Here is an 18,496-nt window from a genome sequence, read left to right on the forward strand (position 1 = left end):
TTCACTAGACCATGTTGTCTCCACATAAAAGGTAATACAAAAAAAAAGGAAATTGATATTTTGAGAGAGTAGATGCCGAGAGACAAAATTATATAGTAGAAAGAGGGCTGGCTTTGAAATCTGAAGCAGTGGGTTCAAGTATAATCTTTGACACATTCTGGCTGTGTGACCACATTCAAGGTACTATATTTCTCAATAGTTTCATAGGTATCTAAGATTAAAAGTTGTCATTCTTCATCAATGAAGGAAATATCCACATTGTGAATTGTACCCAGAAAGGAAATCACAGGTTCATTTGAATCTGAACCCCATTCCCCAAACAGAAAGAGATAGAGCCAAATACAGAAAGACAGAAACAGAGAGAGAAAATTTTAAAAAAAGAAAAGAAAAATATAAAAGATTATATTCAACTCATAAAGATAATATTTGTTAGTACTCCTCAGAATTTCTTACAATTACATTTATACACATTATTTAAAACTAGAGATATAATTTCTAACTAAAACTACAATTTAACAAGTCCTACAGTTGATATAGAGAAGTCTCAGTCAGGAAACTCCCTCTACCAATATAGTTCAGGATCTATTCTGCAAATTGTACTTCAATGATATCCCTGAGATCATCTAGCTAGTATATGTCAGAAGCAGAATTGGAATGAGATCTTTTCTCATTCTGAAGCTAGATCTGTAGCTTCTTTTACATTACTATAATACTTTATATGTTTGTATTATATCTATTTGTATATAGATATATGATATACATACATCTATGCATAGCAGAGAGACAGAGACACAAAGAGATTGAAATTTCTTCTCTTCCCATTCACAAATATATATATATATATGAGTCAACAGAACAGTCATATGCAAATCTACTTTTGTATATTTGTAAGTACATTTTCACACAGAAATTCTTCTAGGTTTTCCTTAAATGAATTCAACCAATCACTTCTATAAAACAACTGGCATTTCTATATTTCCTTAAGCAGTTGTATTATATATTTCTGCTAGTGTCATAAGAAAAATTATGATTAATGATCACAATAGAAAATAGAAAATACTGAGATGTGACTGGCAAAGTAAAATAAATTTATGTGTTTATTTGCTGAAGAAAGGACAATTAAATATTTTACCAAATGATAACATGATAAACAAACAACAAAAGAGGGAACCATGGCCTATTTTATCAAGAAAGAAAGTAGACAAAAATCTATTTCACCTTTGAGAGAAAATGATTAGAAACTGATAAAGAATTCATAAAATAAGGTTTACATATATAACTTCATATAGTGGAGGATAGAAAGATCTGAGGTACTATGATTCATAGAGTATGTACACATATGTATGAATATATGCATATTTATATATACACATGTATGTGTGTATATATACATATATTATACTTTTTTCTTTTAATAAAGAATACAGCAAAGAAAAATCTAAAATCAAAAAGCTACTTTGATAAAGCTTCCACATGTTATAATGACAATGTATAGAAAAAACTTTTTGCGGTAAAGGAAATTCAGCAGAATTCTATTTTGTGCCTTTATTAGATTTACTCTGACATATTTGCTCTACATATATAATTCTGTATCATCAGTACATTTTATTTAACTTTGATGGAATATGTTCCAATTAAATAACACATGAGGATTGACATGCCTATTATATTAAGACCTGGGTCATTCTAGCTAATAAATTAATAGGTTCATTCAAAGTGCTTAAACAGTTTCTTATGAAGGACAATCATTGACCTTTATAACCCTACATCTTATGGATCAAGCAAAATGTTATCTTACCTTATCTTTTCTTTGTTTTTCATCCTGGTATACAGTCCAATGTTCTCCGTCATTGCTATATGCCAGTTTATAGGAACCTACAAATTGTACATGACCAAAATCTTTAGCTCCTTGGGTAATGATGCCAGTCACTTTGGTAGGGACTAGAAGATCCACCTAGAATAAAGAAGATATAAAACATAATGTTACAAAACACATGTAGTAATACATTCTCCTGTTGTGTCCCAAGAACCACATAAAAAAGTATTTCTAGAAATTTCGAGTGTAAGTAAAATCCACTGTATATGTAACACACACACACACACACACATATACATATACTTTTAAAAATTGACTTTACAATGTAAATATCATCTGGATTAATTAAGGCTAACTCTATCCTAAAGTCCAGTTTGATCATCTCTTCCTTTAGTTGCTCAGCAGAGTGATTTTTATGGCACTGAAATATTGAATCACCACAATCTGTTTTCTATAAATCAAACAATCAACAAACTTTTATTAAGTGTTATGTTCCCAAACTATGTTAGAATCTGGAGTTATAGAAATATATATGAAACAGACATTGAACTTACAAGATGCTAGAAGGAAGTATACATATAAGTTTATAAAAACACAACTTTTGAGGGTGACACTAGCAGTTTGGGGGAACAAGAATATTTTCATGAACAATGTAGAGACAACTAGGATTTAAAGGAAGTGGGGTGGGGGTCTAACATGTTGAAGTCAAGTATAAGTATATTCCATGGAATGTAGTATATGAAGAACATTAAGAAGGGCAGTATGGTTGTTCTGCACGGTAAAGATAGTTTGGTGGCAAGTTATGAAAAGTTTTAACATCTATTGTTTATATAGTGATTTGAAATTTGCAAAGAAAGCACTTTATTAATACTTTGGGTTTTGTTCACAACAACTTCAAAGGTGTTATTATTATCTTCATTTTGGAAACGAGGAAACCAACACAGATAGAAGTTAAATGACTTTCCCAGGATAAAAGTTGTATGAAGTCAGATTTGTTGTCATGTATTCCTGACTCTAGGTCCAATATTCTATCCACAGTGTCCCCTGGTTTGCAAACAAGAGTTTTTATTTGATTCTAGAGGTAAGATGTAGCCACAGAGTTTATTGATTTGGTGAGTATGGGACATATCATCTTAGAAAAATTTACTTTAGACGCTATAGGGAGGATGAAATGGATTGGGGAGAGACTTAAGATGGAGAGACCAAGTTTTCTTGTTGCCAACTCCAGGTACTTTTTATATGTAATGTACTTTCACAGACTTTAATTGTCCATTTAATCCAAAGGATTGACTCCATTTTATATGTAGATACAGATTAGGTTCCATTTAATTTGGCTGGGACTTCACGAACAATCTTTGGTGTTGAAAGCTTTTCCCCCCATCAATTTAATCATGCGTAATTGAATAATACACACATTAGTTAATGAAAACCCTATTTCAAAAGCCAATATTCTGAACAAGATGGGCTATAAATTTAAGGTCAAACATCAAAAGAGAAAAGAGATTACAAAATACATAGCCATTGTGTGCCTATAGCCCATGTTGTAGCACTACTTACATATGTACAGATTTATAAACATAAATCCATATATGCTCATGTCTGTAAATAGAAAGAGCTACCAAAATTCTTACTAAACAATATAATTGTTATTATTTCATGTCAATATATGGTTTATATTCAATAAGATATACATTACCTAACAGTTCAATTCCCTTTCCTCAAACTCTGATTTGTATTTGTTTATTTATTTGGAAACACCACATAAAACAATGCCATTTTTTATTCTATTTTCCCTCTTTTTCTGAGACTTTCAGTCTCCTTGTAAGGATTCTTTAAGACGGTCTATCTTTAGTTTTTCTCCTTTTTTCTTGATCTACAGATTCCTCTCTTATCCTACAATAACAGCTCACTTCCTTTGCCTAATATCCTCGAGCTTATCTTCACTATCATGCTCCATATGTCATCATTGAGTATCTCCAAGCACCACAATTGTTTACATTTAATATTCTTTATCCTGTGAGAAGCAGGATGTTGGAAAATGAGCTGCAGGTTAGGTGGGAGTCATGTATGGAGGACAGAATATGGTGTATAATAGAAACATGATTCCTGTGATCTATGGATTTCTAAATCTTCATAAAATAGAAACGTGTGTGGGTGCTTAATGTGCCAACCACTGGAGTAGGAATATAGATAACTTCATATTTACTTCATTTTAATGTTTTAGTATCAAGGATGTTTTACTAAATTTTTTTTTATACTTTAGTACACACTTATAGGACAACATCTCAGAAAAGTGGAATAAACAGAATAAAATAGAATATATATATATATGTAAATGAGAATAAATGGATATGAGAATAAAATAACATAGATAATGCATACACACACACACACACACACACACACACACACACAAACAAACATGTAACTTCCCTTTCCTCAATTCAGCAACTTTTTTACTTCCTTCCTTTTCCTGATTATTAGAATACTGTAGAATCTATTTACCATTGTCAGGAAACACCAAATAAAACTTTATATTTACTAACTTGAAAGAACTCTTTTGGTTCTCAATCTGTGTCATAGATTACATACACACACACACACACACACACACACACACACACACACACATATATATATATATATATATATATAACTGGCAAATATACAAAGCTAATCTTAGGAATCTGCTTTTGGGAGGGCTTAGATGACTTGAAATTGAAATACCTTGGGAAAACTTTGGAAAATGGATATACATTCTGAAACTTGTTTTAGGTTTGTAATCATATAGAAGATAGCAACTACTTTTACTGGTTAAATTCAGAAAATTGAGATTGAAGAGAGTATCAAAAGAAGCTAGTTGGTCTTAGTCACTTTCTAGGAAAATGCTCTTTTTTGGATTCCAGATGAGAAACAATACTATAGAGACAAAGGTGTTGAGCCTTCTCCTTCCAAAGTCAATATGTGAGCTTTGAAGGTATTTGTCAGTTCTTTGTAATTTGTTCTTTTGTTTTAGATTAAGGAGATTAATTTGGAGGCTACAAAAGACTATAGTCTCTGAATTAAAGATCAGAAGAGTAAGATCATTGCAACTCAGGTGTCTGAGTCTTGAGTCCATGCTGGGTTTCACAAGCAGCCCAATATCAATGCTTTGAGGAACAATTTTTGGATTCAGCCCCATGGTAGTTGAGAATTTATCAAGCAGTGATGCAAATTTGGATACATACTTGAAGAGACCAATGCCATAAAAATCTGGGCTAATTCTCTCCAGATATTAGGGTGATATAGGGGAGATTGTGTTCCTAATTTAATAAGGAAAAATATTGAATTTTTACTCTTGCTATATCTTTAAAATAAGCATCCCTAATTAAAAAAAAAAAAGTGATGTTAATTGATTTAATGGTTACTTAGTCATTGGTGGTTAACTGTGATGAAAATACAACTAGAACAGGAACTTGTCAATATCAACAGAGATAGACACTCCCAGACCTTAAAAGGTTCCCCTAGAACTCAGAAGAACAGATATAGCCAGGCTCAGTCTGGGATTATAGGTCCAGGGCATGCTTGATATATGTAAGTAATCTACGTGCCAAAATTTAAGCTTTAGGTTTAAAGGCACCAGTTTTAATACTGATGGGGTTTTTAATAATCCTTGGTTTTTCCTATAATCCAAAATTTCATCTGAATAAATTAGAATTTGGCTTATGTTCAAATGCAAGAGCAAAAAAGGAAAGGGCCCACAACCCTCAGGTTAACAAAATATTGAATATAATACAGGGTTTATTTAATTTCTGTCAAAAAATGTAATTGTCTTGCTTAAGCCCATAAATATCCAATATATAAACTCTTCTCTATAGTTGATTAATCCAGAGATATATACAATACTCTAGGCTTTTAGTACAAAATATATGGGGTAGCTAAGTTTATAAATTCACCTGGGACTGTGAGTCCACTTAGCTCATAGCATCAGCAAAGATTATTGTTGTTTGTGGTTAAGCTTTATGGAATTCTGTGAGCCTATTTTGGAGTTTTCTTGATAAAGATAATGAAGTGGTTTTTCATTTCCTTCTCCGACTCATTTTACAGATGAAGAAACTGAGGCAAATGGAGTTAAGTGACTTTCTCAAAATCACATAGCTAGTAAATATTTGAGTCAGATTTGAATTCAAGAAGATGAATCTTCCTGATTCAGGACCTAGAACTCTATCCACTGCAACATACAGGTGGCTTAGCTGTCAGTAAAGGACAAAGTACAATTTTGCTCTCCCACATTTTGCTCTCCCTTGTTGATCCTTAACTTTAATATGTGTTTAATTTAGGAATTCATCTACTGCATTTAGAAACTTCTAGACATTAAGATGTTTGGGGCAAGAACTTTTCTATTGATCTGCCGCCACTGTTCAAGCTGGGACACTGGCTGGAGACTTGGAATCCAGGAAGTCTGAGTTCAAATCTACATGCTGACACTTTCATAGGAAAATCACAAAATTTCTCTGTTTCAATTTCTTCATTTGTAAAATGGGGATAACAATAGCACTTCACTCTCAGGGTTGTTATGAGCATAAAATAAGTTAATATTTTAAAGTACTTTGCAAAATTATTTAAGCACTATATAAATTCTAGCCATTAGCATATTATTGTATATTATTATTCTAGAATTTTCCAGGTTTGTTCAAAAAGTCTTCAGAATACATTGCCTGACTATGTAAATAGATGCACTGATAAATGTTTAGCAACCAAATCTCCCCAAATTAAGCTGGAGATAGATGCATGATCAAAATTCTAGCTACTCTAAAAGTCAGCTTTTCTGCAGAATCTATTTCTTCAGGGGTCTCTTTTTGGAGAGAATTTGGAACCATATGTCTTTTTTCTCAAAAGTAGAAATCAGAAGACCAAGAGCTCTTTTTTCCCCTCAGCTTTCACCAAATTCTCTCCTCTTGAAGGCACACAGTAAACATTGAGTAATTAATTTCTATCAAGGATCCAAAGCTAAAATTCTCATCTTTTGTCAGCCTTCTGATATCTCTGGCATCTTTAAAATCTTAGCTAGACTAGTGCTTTCCCTCAATTAATCTTTTCCAAATTATACATGAAATCTTGCTTGTAATTCTTTGTTTACATTTTATATCTCCTCTTAGACTGCGAACTCTTTGAAGGCCAGTTTTTGAAGTTCTTTGTGTCACTAGAACTTAGCAGTGTTGTTGACACATAATAGGTGTTTAATATATACTTGTTGACTGACTGCATCTAAACTTAGGAGCGCATAAGACACCTGGAAGGAAATTATGCTTTGGTGACATTCAAAGGATAGAAAAGAACAAAGATTGGAATAACACTTGAAGCAATACAGCATTGAACATTGAACACTGTACATTGATATTAAAATTTCTTGGTTTAATCTCTTCTGGTGCTAAATTTCATATAGGCTCTGAGTGAAGGTTTCCCTTCGTCATGGGTAATGATGCAATAAGGAGTTTTCCAGAGTCTCTCTTTCTGTGGTATTTCTTAACATCAGTTTGATTTCCTGTTGGGTGGAGATGTTTTCCCCCTTGCCTGTGTATTTTGGCTCTTTAAGACAGGTATGTTTATCCTACCACTTTAAGTATATTTCTTCCCAATCCTGACCTAAAAATTTTTCTTTTAAAGATTTTTGTTCCACTTTAGCCTAGCTCTCTACTTAAAGAGTAAGCAACTTATTTCAAAATTAATTTGTCCTTGAAAATTGTTGCATGCATACCATGTCTAAGTAAATCTTCCTCCAGTATAAAAATAATCAGTTACTCACAGAGGAGAGGGTGTTTCACAGGAACCCTGAAGCAGTCCAGGACAGAATGCTCTATATTCTGGTACATGGAATTCACTAGGGATTCAGACACACCCAGACATCCTCTAGGGATAAACCACTGAGGCCTGTATCACATCTATCCTGGGATTCAGAGATTCCTATGAAGACACCGAGTAGACAAGTAACTACCCTGTTATCTTGACAGCATTAATGCTTAAAGACTTAACCCTATTCTGTTTTTAGTCTCAAATCTCTCACATTCTGGCTCAAAACTGGACTGATTAGGAAGGGTGCTAGAATAGTATTTAGCCTGCCACATACTATGGAATATCTAGTTCCTAAATTCAAACTGCCTCCTAAATACATTTATCAGCAAATGTAGCAATGATTCATAGGGGAATAAATCATTAATTATAAATAAATGGTATTTATATAGCCCCTCAAAAATTGACAAAGTGCTTTTTAAACATTTTCTCTTTAGGTGTTCATAATAATTTTTGAGGATATGTCATATAAGCATTATAATCTACACTGCAAATTAGGACTCAAAGAGTCAGAAAAATTGAATTATTTGCCAGGTATTTCTTGTCAGAGTTGAACTCAAATCCTAGAAATAAGATGTTAAATCTAGCACTCATTCTAATGCATTGTTCTTTCTCATCAAATTTATTTTTGTTCTTTTTCTTTTTTTTAAGTTAATCATCCAAATGAAAAGTGAAGAGTAATTTTGAAATGAGTAATTGTGTATTTTTAATGTTGTCTCTGGGGAGGGAGTTGAATCTGTTACTCTTTATTTATTCAGTAATCTTTCAATTATAATTTGTTTTTTTTTTTCCTTTTGCCATAGAAGCAAGTAGCACTGCAGGATGCCATTTCTCCAGATGGTGGGGACTAGTTCTTTCCCAGTCACATTTTTATATTTGGCCATCACATAGGACCTGGGAATAAGCCTTTTCTGGAACCACTCTGAAGACCATTTTGTGTGTGTGTGTGCGTGTGTGTGTGTGTTTTCCTTTACATTGGCTCACAGCAGGACCATGAGTGTGATGAAATGCAGAAAATTTATATCATGTTTGTTCACAACTGACACTGTCTGTCATGGTTCTTGAACATAATAGGAGAATGTAGGTGGACAAAAGGTTAAGCTATCATTTCATTTCCTCTTTTGGTTTATAATTTTGAAAGAGTTAAGGAGCCAGTCTGAATCCTTTTAATTGACTGAGAAAAACTATGAATTTGAACTTGCCCATGAAGGTCAACATAAACTACTATTTCAGACAGTTGCAGAAGACCCTGGCAGATGGCTGAATAGGCTTAGATAGGGCAGTCTGAGATTCTATTTATTTTCCTGAACAAGCATTACTGAGGGGAGAGGAAAATGAAAAGAAATACAAAAAATAAGCATGCAAGAGTACTAAATAGAGAGACCAAAGAGCTCTATCATAAAACCGTGTCACTTGATTGCTTTTTCAAATAACTCTAGCTTTTTCCTTTATGCTATGTTAATTCATTTTTTCACTTAAATATTTTATAAAGTTCATTATGTTTTATAAAGTGAACTCATTAAACAGAAATGTCTCTCAAACTATTATACTCCTCCGAAATTTCAAACTTTATTATATCTAGGATTTGCTGAAAACTTTGGCTTACTTCTTTTGATAAAAAATGAGAAATTCAAATTGATTAAACTTTTGATATTTTCTCTACTACTCTCTTGGGTGTAGACAATCATCTCCAAAATAAGTCAAGCCTTGACTTGTCTGTCCATTTCTGAGATGTAAATGTTCATACTGAATGTTTAATAAGTTATCTTATGCCTGATTCAAGTTAACTATATCATACTCATCCCAATACCACTTTATTTAAGCATTTGATGATTAAAGATGTCATCCTAAAGGAAGTTTCTCTTTATTATTTTAAACATTATCTCAGAATCATGGATTTAGAGAAAGAGTAAACTATAGAGGCCATCTGATTAAATCTCTTTATCTTATAGATGCAAAAAGCAATAGTTTAGAGAGAATTTGTGACTTGCCTTTAGCTATACTGAGATATACTCAGATTTTGAATTCAATTTAAATGTTGCCTGAGATACATACTCAGATCCTCAGATTTTGAATTAAATACTCTTTAAATGTGCCTAGTTTTTTCAAAATATCAAATATAAAAATTAAAAATCACATTCTAAAGAATATATAGTACATTATAGATCCACCTAAGAGTTTAAGCACTGTCAGAATTCAAAGAATGTCAAAAATTCTGACATCATAGCTAATACAGTAATAGCTACATTATGTGTTTTATAAGAGCTTTATAAATATTATGCTATTTGATCTTTGCAACAACCATAACCAAGTAGGTTCTTGTATTATTCCCATTTTACACTTGAGGAAATTGAGGCAAAGGTTAAGTGTCTTGCTCAGGGTCACTTAAATATCTGTGGACCAGTATGAATTTGCATCTTCCTGACTCCAAGTCTGACATACTATCAACTGCCCCTACCATTACCAAAATTCACAGTCACTTAACAAAATGAAATTCTGCTTGAAATTTCTTAATTGGGTTTTCAAAATAGTTATTTAATTTATGATTGCTGTAAATGAATATAAAGCAATTTGCATAAGAAAATCTTATTCTTTATATATCATGGAAATATTCTTATTTAAGCAATTTTTTAGTAGGCCCCATTAGTATATCAGGAAAATATTTAAAATTGGGTCTTTTAAATCACTTTATGTAAAATATCTTTGAATCCAGTATTTGTAAAATAACTTGAAAATAATCTGTATGTTTGCTATGTCTTGGAACTCATTGTTATTCTAAGTAGTAAGAATTTCTCATTAAAATTCAGAGAATTTTAAAGGAAAGATCATAATTAATCTTTACAATGAAACATACTCAAAGTTAATAAGACTTTTAAGCAGTGGCTGGTTTTTGGCTTAATGAATCCATCTTATGTCCTTTAGTCTTGACTAAAAATTATAATGAAAACATGTGAATATTCATATTTTCTGACCTTTTTTCTGTCAGGTCACACTTAATTTGTTATATTTTTGTAATAGTGTGATAAAAAAAGGATTCTCAAATAACAAAAATTTTTAAGTAAGATTTGTGTCAACATCATAGCAAACTAAGAAATTAGCTATCAAACATTTCTCCAATTTTTATTGCTTAGAGTAAAATTAATAGAAGAAACTTGTTATCACTAGAAACTGTAGGAGTAAAATGCTTTCTCTGCTTAGTTTATCAAAAATACAATTACCTGGGCTTAGTCAAATTACCATGATTTTCATGTATTTTTTTCTCTATATGTTTTTCAAGTATTTTTTATTAGATTGGAAACTGACTAATTTCATAAGACTACATAATAATTCTGGAGATGTCAACTAGAATTAGGTTCTAATTGATGGGAATTATTAATTATGAATTGGAGGATGAGCATATGTCTTTGATGATGGAGCATCTTGATTAACAAAGAAGACCATCCTGAAAGTCAGATTCATAATGGAATTTAGGAAAAACACCCCATGAAATAAACTTACCTTCAAATCAATTCAAACTCATATGAAAATTTCATATGGAAGAGTTAACTCTATCTGTTAAAATCATAAAAAACAGATAATGCTGTTCCATTTCTAATCCCACTACTGCTTCCTATGATTTGTTTGAAATTGGGAGAGTCATTCAGTTATTCTGGACCTCACTTTCCTAATCTTTGAAGAGGATTAATTGACTTCTGTGATCTATTTCAGATTTAGATTTTTGATTCCATGACCCATTTGTTACATGTGACAATCATTAAATCAATATCCATGGGATGAATGTAGTGTCCAGTTCCTTTTGGAAAAAACTAGTTAACTATTGAGCAGATTGTTCATTTGTGAGTAGGAAATAGTTTTAATGTGTCATAAACAATTTTTTCATGGCATCTCAATTTATATCTATTATGAATATACATGTAAATATTCAATTCACTAAAAGCTTATTTCACTTAACAATCATATGTTACAAAGTTTAATACACATAGGCAAAACTTTATCTCATATATTATGTCAATTCTGCTACTATTTCATGTGGTAGTACGATTTTTTAAAAATTCTAGTCCAAGACACTATATGAAATATGAAAAATTATATATAGGGTTTCTAGGGAATGGACAGCTAGGTGTCACAGTGGATAGAGTGCAGAACCTAGAGTCAGAAAACCTAAATTCAAAGCCAGTTTCAGACTCTTATTAGCTGTGTGACCCTGGGCACCTCAGTTTCTTCATCTGCAAAATGAGTTAGAGAAGGAAATGGCAGATCATTCTAGTATATTTGTAAAAAAAAAAAAAAAAGAAAAAGAAAAAAGAAAAAAGAAAAAAGAACAAGGAGAGCATCTTAAGCAGGGGAATGGCATATTTGGATATTTATTTTAGGTTTCAGAGACAATAGACATTCATGTAATTAAAATTCAGCCTCTCTGAGATTCCATCTTGGATTCTATGTCCAAGTCTCCAATGAGGGTCTTTTTTCCCCTATATACTTTATTGATGTTTTATACATCTCATTGAGTCATGAGCACAACTCTAGAAGTTGTATACAGGCCTGTCCTATAATTCAATATGACCTATGAAAAGTTGTAATGAGGCAAAAAAGGTTCAAGAGTTCAAAGTCCTGATTTGAATATTTGGATCACATAGTGCTTAAAAGATTTTGTTCCTGGCAGAATATGAATAGTAAAATTCTCATACTTTCATCCTTTTGAGAAGTAACAGTGTATTTAAAGGATTTTTGTGTCTGTAATTATCTCAAAACTTACATAATGTCTAATTTCTTTGTGTAATCAACTCAAAACTGCCTCATATTTTAAAAATCATTCTAACTGTAAAACTATTCATGCACTGTATTCTCTATTACTGTAAAATAGCTCACAAAACCCAGTCTTAAATTAGGCAGAGAATTAATAAATCTCTTAAAATAAACTCATCATATTTAACTTTCCTGATTTTTTGGCATATACAAAGTTAAAAAAAAAGAACTAAGTTACAGTTCAATTCACTTGGAGAATCAATGAGAAAAAAAAGATAATTATTTTCTGTGCTTCATCACGGATATATTATAGCATTTGCTATCCATAACAGCTGGACAATCTTTCCATCAATAGAATTCAAACAGTATTTACATAAGAATAGACATTTCTTCATGTTCTCAATTTCCCTGGCTGTTTCAAAATAATTGGCTAGATGTATGTAAAAATTATTTAAATATCCCCTGGGAAAAATAAATGTAATTACTAGAAATTTTTCATAATTTCTTTAAAAGGAGTTCATTATAATATCTTGATGGATATTACAATGCAATGATTGTCAATTTTTGAATTTATCCCAATTATAAAGAATATCTAAAACTGGGAATTATATCTGTCACTTATTACCTTGGACAAGTCAACAAATTTTCTGAACCTCATTTTCCTTAAAAATGTAATGTTATTGGACTAGATGGTACGTAGGTTTCTTTGGTCTTTTTAGTTGATCATACTTGTCTAATTAGAGATGGTTAACAGTAATTGGAAAATAGAACCCAAGTATAAAAGCTTGTTTTATGGATGTAATGCAGGTCATCGAAACTATCCCAACCTCACATAATTCTCATGATTATTCTTTTCAAAATAATGCTATAGGAAGTATAAAATGACATGAACTGAACTTTGAAGAAAGTTAGGGATTCTTGGAGGCAGTAGTGAGAAGAATGTCTATTCTAGGAAAGGGAGACAGCTTGTGCAAAAACATTGATTTGGGAGATGGAATGTGTACGGTGTATAGAAAATAACAAGCTATGATCAGAAATGAAAACTTCATATTATATTCTTTCCACCCTTATTCCTTTATCTCTTGCTATTTTACTGGTAGGGACACTATAATTAGCACTAGGCTGGTGTAATAAGGAGGTGCATTAAAAACTAATAGATTCTGAAATCTGATGTGTATCTATAGGTGTGGAGTAGGGATGGGAGGGGTGACTGACACTACTCTCTTTCAGCAGATATTGAGAGAAAGATTTGATTTTTCTTTCCTTTGCAATTCAAAATTTAATCACCATATGGATGATTCCAGAAAAGTACTCTACTGCCATACATTCTGCAGAAGTTGAATTTCTGGATTTTTCTTTTCTTTTTTTTTAAAGTGCTATATTTAAACAAAGACTCTATATGAAAAGTAATATGAGTGCAATGCCTCTAATGTAATTTTAAATTATTTTCAAACTCCTTGTTATTTTACATAGATGATCTGAGATTTATGGCCCTAAGCAAAAATCACTAGTATTCTAAAAATATCTACTTAGTCTAATTTTCTCTATTAGTACTAATACAAAACATTTGTTATTTTTAAAATTTTTTTTCTTGATATATTGTATATACATTATCTACATTTCAACTTTCTTACTCCCAGAAAGTCATCAAATGTTATATTTTTTATTAGAAAACAAATAAAAAGCACAAATTGAGTGAGAGTATAAAATGACTATCTGTTCTATACTTATACAATCACCTGCCTACTACTCTCTCCTTGCAGTGTAATATCTATAAAGAAAAGAAAATCCATGTATAAGTTATTGTTAGAAACTGTCACTGTTTTCATTCTTTTTGCATCTTTATATTACTTTTTTATAATTACTACAGCCAAGCCAACAAAATTCAGTCATTCTTTTAAAGAATGAGTTTGCCCATCTGTCAGCTGAGATTGGTATGCACAACCTGCCTTAGTAGCAGTGTAACCAGAGGTATAAACTGCAAATGACAAAATCATGCTAACAGACCTTGAAAACAGTAACAAACTCTGATCTATAAGCTCACTCCTAAATGATCTTATGAGATTTTTGGTTTCAAAAGGACAGTGTTAAATATCAACGGGGGTAGATAGGTGGAGGCAATGGGGCATAGTAATTATATAATTAAATTTCCTCCTTAGTGATACTAATACCTTGGGCAATCCTAGATTTAGATATAACTCAGTATCTACATTGGCTTTTCAACCAATATTATAAAAAATACAGCCACTTCTTTTATGACATTTTAGCTTTTCCTCTTCTATTACTTAAAGATATATCCTTCTAAAATATTTCTAGTGGCCTCTGATTTTTTTCTCTTTACTCTTTCATTGAGAATCATATCATTCATTACTTGGACTGATATGGGTGAACCCAAAATGCCTTGTCTTTATCTGTCTTCCTCTCTTTTTATTTTATAATGTGCCATTGGAGTTCTTCTAATTTTTTAACTTTTGTAACATTATTGGAGTCAATACCAATTTCTTAGTCTCAGTGCTTATATTCAACACAGGCATATATTTTGTGCAGAAATACTACATAATGCATCAAGCTTACTTTAAAAAAAAAAAAACTCAGTGTGTGACAGAAAGTAGTGTTGAATAAGTATTCATTGATTAATTTTTTAAAAGATTTGCAATATTGTCATATATTTATCATTTATCAAATGAATTATAGAAAAGGATCTCAGATGAGGTGTCATAAAGACAATAAACATGATAGGATTATTCTAATACCTCTGTCTTGATCAGTAAATCAAGGAGAATGCAGCCAGTACTGAAACGTTTGACTTGGGAGGTTATATCTCTAAGGGGAAGCAAGGTTTCAATAAGGCCTGATAAGTGGAAGGAGTGAGGGAGAAAAAGATTTAAGATAAAGGGAAGATTATTGCATATAGAAATTCTAGAAGACAGAGTAAAAGAGCTGGGTGGAGTAAGGTTAGCATCCTGAATTATCTTTCAATTAGTTGTTCCTTTATAAAATCACAAAGAGGGGCAGCTAAATGCCTGGAAGCAGGAGGGCCTGAGTTCAAATCCAGTTACAGATGCTTAAGACTTATTAGCTGTAGTTGCTGTGGCAAAAAAAGAGAAAAAAATACTGAAAGCATAATGTCACCAATAATATAGTAGTGCTTTTAATCAAAGTGGTGATTCATAAGGTCAACAAGCAATTAACAGGACTGCAAAGGATTAAATTGATATAGTTCAGCTATTTTCATTAATAAGAAAAGCATATCATGTAACTGATTCACAGACTAAATAATCAATGAATTTAATCACTATTATACATCTTGAGGGGAAAGTGAATCCCAGATTTAAAATTCATATTATTTGAGTCTTCTTTAGTTGCTTTTTTATTTGCCTAGCATATTAGATCAAATGCAAATGCAGTGGATAAACTGGAATATAAATTGTTCAATTGATTTTGGGAAGATTTAGGATTAATAGTAATTAAGTCAACAAATATTTATCAAGAGCATAATAAGTGTACAATATTGCATAGGTGCTTAATGGAAAAGATAGTATAAAATACCGAAATAAGATAAGTTCCTTTGCTCAAAAACTGACTTGTTTCTTACACAAAACATTCTTTTTTCTGAAAGAATGTCTTCATTTATTCTCTCTACCATGTTTGCCCTCTTCACCTCTACTCTTAAAATCTCTACCTTTATTCAAAATTCAGATCAAGTGTTGTGTCTTACAAGAGGCTTTTCATGATTCCTCTTCCCATTCTAATTTATAGTTTTCTATAGCTCTCCTCCCTACCAAGGACTTAGTGGGAGGATCCAGGGTGATGCTTTAACTTTGAAATTAGATGACTGGGAGAACAATGATACTATCAACAGATTTATAGAAGGCAAAAAGAAGATTTTATTTGAGTGATGAGAGAATGAGTTCACTTTGAGTTGGAGGCATTTCCAGGAAACTTGGAAGGTAACAATGGTGTTACCCAGCATACAGTTGAAAATAATAGGCACAAATTCAAAGGAGAAATTAAAACAAGAAATGTAGATTAGAGAGTAAATATCTGGCTCAGAGGACAGAGCAGTAAGCCTGGAGTTAGGAAGACCTGAGTTTAAATTTGGTTTCAGGCATTTTTTTAGCTGTGTGACCCTAGACAAGTAACTTCATTTCTGTTTGCCTTAATCCATAGTAGAAAAAAAAATTGCAAATCACTTCAGTATCTTAGACAAGAAAATCCCATGGATAGTATTTTTGTGAACAAAGATGGTTAAGACTGAATACATACAATACTGAAGGTTCCCAAAATCACCAAATCACCAACAATTGAAGGTATGGAAGTAGGCAAAATCAACTGAAAAAAGTTTGTAGACCAAAGAATGAAAAACACTAAAACCACTTCTGGTGATTCTTTTGAGAAAAGAGAGAAGAAAAAGAAAATTTGAATGAAACAGTTTTATGGTTAAAGAAGCTAAGAGAAGAGTTTCCAAAAGGGTATAGTCTATACTGTCAAATACTGTACAAATTCCAATGGAGATTACAATTTTAAAAAGCCCTAATGGACTTGATTTTCTTGAAATTTGATGTGAATTGAAGATTACCAAGTTTAGTAGTGTGATGGGAGCCAGATTACATATGTTTCACTAGCAAGATAAGAAAGTAGAAGCATGATTGTATGCTGCTCTTTTTCTAGGTTTGTTTAATGAAAATATTTTTTTACAAAAATGATGACTTAAGGGAGTAGTAGAGTAGACAAATTTTTTTTATGTGAGGTGAAGCAGCTAAATATGTTTGTTGATAAAAGAAAAGGAAGCAATAGAGAGAAAAAGATGGAAAGTAGGAAGATAAAATTGCAGAACCTTAGGATATTATAGTCCCTTTGAGGTCATCATTCTAGTATAACTCTCTTCTACATGTAGAATTGGGATTAACTTTGGAAATAAGGAATAATGGCTAACCTAAATTCGAAAGCAAAGATAAAATATCAAAGCACCATGACATAGAATGATACAGAGATAAAAATGGATCCTGAAATAGGAATCAAAAGACCTGTATTCAAAATCAAATCCAACGTGGCTTTGCCACCTACTATGTCTGAGATATTGAAAAAACACATACAATAGGGAATAAAAAGCTAGTGTAGATATATTAGGACCTAGGTTCTTGTCATACCTCTAACAAATATTGGCAAAGTGATTCTGGATAAATCACTTAGTCTCTTAGTGCCTTAGGCATAAGCCAAGAGAGTTTCTTCATAGTAAATTTTCTATATCAATTTGAAATCCATATCAAAATCTATTTCTATATCAATCTATATCAAATATGAAATTAAAGATACAGTACAAAAAAAAGGTTATTTTATCTAGAACTGAGCACTATATGTAGATAGAGTGGATAACAATTTCTATAGTTTAGCAAAGTCCTAGTTAGGTATATCGGTAAGGCTTAATGTTAATTTTTTTTTTCTTGGGCAAATAATTCCCAATAGAGTGTTCTTTTCTTTTCTCTTCCTTAATGGGGAATACTAGTTTTTAGTCACAAGATTTAATTTAATTTAGTTGTGGTGTCTTTATTTTGGTACAATGCCCAGAAACCTTTGGGAAATGGATGCATTTTATACCAATATAATAAATAAAGACCATATAGCCTTTGCTCTGAAATTCTCTGCTTACCTAAGAAGGTTTTTATAGGTTGGCCTCTGGGGTATACTGAAAAATTTAAATTGTTAAACAAACTATCCTTGATATTATGACAATTTGGCTTACTGGTTACTTGCTTATGCATTTTTTCCAGCTGTTGTCATTGCATTGCACAAACACATTACTTTAAGATGCAATCTATAAATTATGCAACATTCTCAACCTTGGATTATAATGGCATGTACATATAGTTAGCATTGTTTTAGTTCTCCAGCTGAATTGCCAGTGAGAAATCACGAACCTGGTTTTACTGTTAAAAGCTAGATGAGGTTTACTCACTATCAAATTATTCAATTTCACATAATCAGGACAAGGTAGTAATATTAAAATATGAAAGATAAAGCCTAGGAAACAAGATTAATTCTCATGGAGTCAAATGAATAAATTAAGCATATTGTTAAGATGAGCATAGTAAATGTTCACTAATT

At 31.7% G+C, this 18,496-nt stretch overlaps 1 protein-coding gene across 2 annotated transcripts in view; it reads right to left on the reverse strand.

Moving 5' to 3' along the window:
• The window catches only part of EDIL3 (EGF like repeats and discoidin domains 3), a 634,428-nt gene that overhangs the window by 48,104 nt on the left and 567,828 nt on the right, over positions 1-18,496 (reverse strand). For both annotated transcript variants that reach the window (XM_051993052.1, XM_051993062.1), the window contains one exon: positions 1,799-1,954. In XM_051993052.1, the coding sequence (XP_051849012.1) occupies positions 1,799-1,954 (156 nt within the window). The remainder of the gene's footprint in view (positions 1-1,798; positions 1,955-18,496) is intronic.

This window comes from Antechinus flavipes, chromosome 1, assembly GCF_016432865.1.
Source record: "Antechinus flavipes isolate AdamAnt ecotype Samford, QLD, Australia chromosome 1, AdamAnt_v2, whole genome shotgun sequence".
NCBI classification, from domain to species: domain Eukaryota; kingdom Metazoa; phylum Chordata; class Mammalia; order Dasyuromorphia; family Dasyuridae; genus Antechinus; species Antechinus flavipes.